Raw genomic sequence first — 6609 nt, forward strand, 5'->3', positions numbered from 1 at the left:
ATACAACATATTCTTTAAGAGGTGTCTGTAATCAAGCAGTAAAACATAGTCTATAAGAGGTGTCTGTAATAAGCAGTAAAACATAGTCTATAAGAGGTGTCTGTAATACAGCAGTAAAACATAGTCTATAAGAGTGTCTGTAATCAAGCAGTAAAAAATATTCTTTAAGAGGTGTCTGTAATCAAGCAGTAAACGTAGTCTATAAGAGGTGTCTGTAATCAAGCAGTAAAACATATTCTTTAAGAGGTGTCTGTAATCAAGCAGTACAACGTAGTCTATAAAGAGGTGTCTGTAATCAAGCAGTAAACATATTCTTTAAGAGGTGTCTGTAATCAAGCAGTACAACGTAGTCTATAAGAGGTGTCTGTAATCAAGCAGTAAAACATATTCTAAGAGGCAGTCCAAACTAAGAGGCATGATCAATTGAGTATGACTTTAATCTGTGTCTGGGAAACCCGCCCTTGAGTTCTCCGTTGTGGTCAGCTCCGGCCCACTTCAACCTCTGGTTCTGTTAAGTCCCTCTAAACCACAGTCATACAGGGACTTTCCTAACAACAGACCCAATAGACTGTACTAACAGAAACTGACAGTGTATGTTGGAGGAGTTTTCAGAATGAGTACCCCACTCCGAGACAGGGTGTATGTGTGTGTGGGGGGGGGTGCTTTCCAATTCACGCACCAGTGAGCCAACCCACTCAAGGTCTCAAGACCAGTGTCCCAGGTAATGATAAGTGTATATGTGTGTATGTATGTATGTATCTATGCGTGTGTGTTGTGGTGTGTTGTGTGGTGTGTGTGTGTGTGTGTGTGTGTGTGTGTGTGTGTGTGTGTGTGTGTGTGTGTGTGTGTGTGTGTGTGTGTGTGTGTGTGTGTGTGCGTGTGTGTGTGCTGTCTTCAGGAGGTCGTGATGTCCTAGTTTACAGGTACTCATGGTCACTTATTGGGTCAGAGTAGTACTTTACAAGAACCCAGGATTAAGGCAGAAACCGACAGACACACACACGCACGCACGCACGCACGCACGCACGCACGCACGCACCACGCACGCACGCACGCACGCACGCACGCCGCACGCACGCACGCACGCACGCACGCACGCACGCACGCACGCACGCACGCACACACACACACACACACACACACACACACACACACACACACACACACAACACACACACACACACACACACACACACACACACACACACACCACACACACACACACACACACACATACACACCACCAGGAAAGGGTTATCAACAGGGTGTATGAAAAGTGTGTGTGTGCGTATCTATGACAGACTAAACACAGAGATAGAGCCAGAGCCTGTAGAAGTTTTAAATTACCAATCACAAATGTCCCTGTCACTAATCTATTTGCTGACATGTCAGAGAGAGTACCTTCTCTACACTAATGTGAATGCCTCTACTCCTCACTCTCCATTCTTTCTCTCTGTGTCCCCCTTGTCTCTCTCTATCTCTGTGTCCCCCTTGTCTCTCTCTGTCTGTGTCCCCCTCTCTCTATCTCTGTGTCCCCCTTGTCTCTCTCTCTCTGTGTCCCCTCTCTCTATCTCTGTGTCCCTCTTGTCTTCTCTCTTCTCTCTCTCTCTGTGTCCCCTTGTCTCTCTCTCTCTGTGGCCCCTCTCTCTATCTCTGTGTCCTCTTGTCTCTCTCTCTCTCTCTCTGTGTACCCCTTGTCTCTCTCTCTCTGTGGCCCCTCTCTCTATCTCTGTGTCCCCCTTGTCTCTCTCTCCTGTGTCCCCCTCTCTCTATCTCTGTGTCCCTCTTGTCTCTCTCTCTCTCTCTGTCCCCCTCTCTCTATCTCTCTCTCTGTGCCCCCCCTCTCTCTCTCTTACCGCCTCAAAGCAGAGGGCTGTTGTTTTGTGTCAGTAGTACCAGGGTTTTAGAGGGCTGTTGTTTTGTGTCAGTAGTACCAGTGTTTCAGAGGGCTGTTGTTTTGTGTCAGTAGTACCAGTGTTTCAGAGGGCTGTTGTTTTGTGTCAGTAGTACCAGTGTTTTAGAGGGCTGTTGTTTTGTGTCAGTAGTACCAGGGTTTTAGAGGGCTGTTGTTTTGTGTCAGTAGTACCAGTGTTTCAGAGGGCTGTAATCCTCTTTGACCAGCCACTCTAAAGCCCTAAACCATGACACAGTTGACACAGTCCAACTCACAGAAGTGTGTTTCATACTGGGATTATTGTCTGTGTTGTGTAATGTCACTGCAAGGCACTGCCTAGATTCTAAACAATAATTACAACTCACACAGTCCCACGTCCTCAGTTTAATCACTTCTATTTCCAGTTATACAACTGAACATCAGAGTCAACTGACTCTGTTTCTATTCAGGCAATTCAGGAGATTAAAATCTCAGTTCAAGAAAATCGAAAATGAATTGCAATAAAAATGAATTGCAATTATGGTAATAACTTAGCTATTTATCACTACTTCACTTACATAGTTAGTTACAGTGTAATTACACTTGCTATATAGTACACCTCTCCTGACTGGAGTGATTTGAAATTGGAATTGACCCCTGATATAACGTGCAGAGAGAAAGGTATGAGCCCTGACCTCCAACCCCTGATCTCTGACCCCTAACAGGGTTTCCTGGATGGAGCGGAGGTGGGAGAGCGCTGCGACCTGGTAGGGAACCTGGCAAGAAGGGGGTGTGGTCTAGAGTTCATAGAGCATCCAGAGGTCATGGTGGAGGTCAATGCTACGACCAGCAGTACTCAGGTGTCACCGGGAGAGATCACCCTCACACTCAGACCAGGTGAGGGGCAGAGTATAGCTGCCACTGAATAACTCACTGAATGGTGGACTGCACATAGTCCTGTTTTACTGTACGTCTTGATGTATGTCCGCTTTACAAGTTATTTGCTGTATGTTGTACATACACTGAACAAAAATATAAACGCAACAAGTGTTGGTCCCATGTTTCATGAGCTGAAATGAAAGATCCCAGAAATTTTACATACACACAAAAAGCTTATTTCTCTTAAATTTGGTGCACAAATTTGTTTACATCCTTGTTTGTGAGCATTTCTCCTTTGCTAAGATAATCCACCCACCTGACAAGTGTGGCATATCAAGAAGCTGATTAAACAGAATGATCATTACACAGGTGCACCTTATGCTAGGAAAAATAAAAGGCCACTCTAAAATGTGCAGTGTTGTCACACAACACAATGACACAGATGTCTCAAGTTTTGAGGGAGCATGCAATTGGCATGCTGACTGCAGGAATGTCCACCAGAGCTGTTGCCAGAGTATTGAATGTTAATTTCTCAATCATAAGCCACCTACAACGTTGTTTTAAAGAATTTGGCAGTACGTCCAACCGGCCTCACATCCACAGACCACGTGTATGGCGTCGTGTGGGTGAGCGGTTTGCTGATGTCAACATTGTGAACAGAGTGCCCCATGGTGGCGGTGGGGTTATGGTATGGGCAGGCATAAGCTGCGGACAATGAACACAATTGCATTTTATCGATGGCAATTTGAATGCACAGAGATACCATGACTGAGGCCCATTGTCATGCCATTCATCCGCTGCCATCACCTCATGTTTCAGCATGATAAGGGATGCAGGGATCTGCAAACAATTCCTGGAAGCTGAAAATGTCCCAGTTCTTCCATGGCCTGCATACTCACCAGACATGTCACCCATTGAGCACGTTTGGGATGCTCTGGATTGACGTGTATGACGGCGTGTTCCAGTTCCCGCCAATATCCAGCAATTTCGCACAGCCATTAAAGAGAAGTGGGACAATATTCCACAGGCCTCAATCAAAAGCTTGATCAACTCTATGTGAAGGAGATTTGTCGCCCTGCATGAGGCAAATGGTGGTCACACCAGAAACTGACCCGTTTTCTGATCCACGCCCCTACCTTTTTTTAAGGTATCTGTGACCAACAGATACATATCTGGATTCGCAGTCATGTGAAATCCATAGATTAGTGACTAATTAATTTATTTCAATTGACTGATTTCCTTATATGAACTTTAACTCAGTAAAATATTTGAAATTGTTGCATGTTGCGTTTATATTTTTGTTCTGTATATATTGTCCTGAGCTAGGGCATGAAATTTTGTCAGCCCGTTATTGTCATGCAAAAGAGTGCTGGTCTCACAGTAATTGACCGTTAATTAACATAAACACATTTAGCATCTCCAGGCCTCCACACATACAAGCTGCAAATAAGCCACTGATGCATGCCTTTGGAACATATATATTTTTAAAAGTCAAATAAATACATTTAATATACACCATCACAATGAATCCAATATTTATTTTAGTCAGGTCTAAAGAAACATTAAGATATGATTATTATTTTTTTCAGAAGAACAGAATAAGAGTTGGCCTACTGTATGTTATCTGGCTATGTGCCATGCTATAGGCAGTAGGTAGGCTTGTTCATTTAGCTGATAAGATATGCTTATAAGTCCCGTGCCATTATTTTATACTATATGATTTTATAGTAAGAAGAATATAATTGAACTGAATAAAATAGAAAGGATATTTTTCCCATTCTGGAGCCAGTGTTCATATGAAGTGGCTATGTTAAGGGTAAAAGTGATCATTTGAAACAGGTCCTATATGCTAGATTTAGAGTTATTTGGCAACTTTTGTTCTGAATGATACAAACCTTAGAATGTCTTAGAAATCAAAACATTTATAGGCTGCATGATGTGACTACAGACTATTGATGATTTGAGAAAGTAGCAAAAAAAGCTTGCGATCTGTTACTTGCCTCAGGGTACACAGCTGTTCTGATGTCGGGACAATAGAGTCCTGAGTACCAGGCCATTGGTGACCTGATGGAGGAACAATAGAGCCCTGAGTACCAGGCCATTGGTGACCTGATGGAGGGACAATGGAAGTCCTGGAAGTGACCAGGCCATTAGGACCTGAGTGGAGGGACAATAGAGTTCGCTGCGTACCCAGGGCATTAGTGCCCTGAATGGAGGAAAATAGAGCTGAGTACGCGAGGCCATTAGGCACGGCTGATTGGAGGAACAATAGAGCGCCTGAGTACGGCAGTGCCATTGGTGACGCTGAATGGAGGGACAATAGAGTCGCTGAGTACCATGGCCATTTTAGGACATGATGGGGGAACAATAGAGTCCTGGCGTTTCAGGCCATTAGTGACCTGATGGAGGGACCATAGAGCCCTGAAGTACCGAGGCCATAGTTGGACTGAGTGCGAGGGACAATAGAGCCTGAGTACGCAGGCCATTAGGAAACCTTTGATGGAGGAGACAATGGAGTCCTGCGTAGCCAGGCCATTAGTGACCTGAATGGAGGGCAATAGAGGCGCCTGAGTACCTCTGGCCTTTAGTGACCTGAGTGGGGGACAATAGAGCCGCTGAGTACCAGAGGCCATTAGGACCTGATGGAGGAACAATAGAGTCGCTGCGTTACCAGGTCATTAGTGACCTTGATTGAGGGACAATAGAGCCTGAGTACCAGGCCTATTAGGACCTGATGGGGGACAATAGGTCCTTGAGTACCAGGGCATTAGTGACCTGATGGAGGGACAATAGAGCCCCTCCATCAGGTTCCTCCATCTATTTTTCCTCCATCAGGTCACTGAGTAAACCAGGCATTAGGACGCTGAATGCGGGAACAATAGAGCCCTGAGTACCAGGCCATTAGGACCTGATGGAGGAACAATAGAGCCCTGAGTACCAGGCCATTAGGACCTGATGGTTGTTAGTGAGTTGGGTACTACCAAAGCATGTCCAGAGTGCATGAGAGGAGATTACCATGACTAAACGGTCACATGGAATTGTACTGCGGTCATGACTCATGACTGCCGTCGTGGCGGTAATACGGTCACCACAACAGCCCTATCCTGAGCTTTATTTCCCAGTTTTACTACTGCGTTCATTGCAAGAACTCTGGTGAGTGATATTTCCAATGGTTGTTTTATTCCAAATAAACATGACACTGTGTGTAGGTGCTGAGGCCAGTGTGATAGTAGCAGTACAGCAGTTAGAGAGGTATCCTGTTGATCTGTACTACCTGGTGGACGTATCAGCATCCATGCAGGAAAACCTGGACCAGGTGAGTGACTGGTTAGCTACATTAGCTACATAATCTAAAGTATAATGTTTTTACAGTACAACTCTTAGCACTTTTAATTATCGAAATAAACTTTAATACGATTTCAGCTGAAATAGATTGATTTATGAAGACATTTGTATTTTTACCTTGACTAGGTAATTGTTTACTCTTTACCGTGATTGGTTGGGTGTACAGTATGTAAATCTCCCTGATGTTTCCCTATTGGTGCAGCTGAAGACGGTGGGCGTAGCCTTGTCCCACCGTATGAGAGAACATTCCAGTGATTTGCGTCTGGGGTTCGGCTCCTTCGTTGACAAACCTGTCTCCCCCTACATCAATGTACACCCCTCTAAGATAAATAACCCCTGCAGGTAGGGTGGGACACACTCAGACACACCAACTCAGACACACCAACACAGATACACCAACTCAGACACACCAACTCAGACACACCAACACAGACACACCAACTCAGACACACCAACTCAGACACACCAACACAGACACACCAACTCAGACACACCAACTCAGACACACCAAC

General features: G+C 44.9%; 1 protein-coding gene across 1 annotated transcript in view; it reads left to right on the plus strand.

Annotated features, from left to right (window-relative positions):
• The window catches only part of itgb8 (integrin, beta 8), a 22962-nt gene that overhangs the window by 4139 nt on the left and 12214 nt on the right, over window positions 1–6609 (plus strand). Inside the window, exons 3-5 of the mRNA XM_070436389.1 lie at window positions 2594–2770; window positions 5962–6068; window positions 6300–6439. Of these exons, the coding sequence (XP_070292490.1) occupies window positions 2594–2770; window positions 5962–6068; window positions 6300–6439 (424 nt within the window). The remainder of the gene's footprint in view (window positions 1–2593; window positions 2771–5961; window positions 6069–6299; window positions 6440–6609) is intronic.

Source organism: Salvelinus sp. IW2-2015, linkage group LG31 (genome assembly GCF_002910315.2).
Source record: "Salvelinus sp. IW2-2015 linkage group LG31, ASM291031v2, whole genome shotgun sequence".
Taxonomy (NCBI): Eukaryota; Metazoa; Chordata; class Actinopteri; order Salmoniformes; family Salmonidae; genus Salvelinus; species Salvelinus sp. IW2-2015.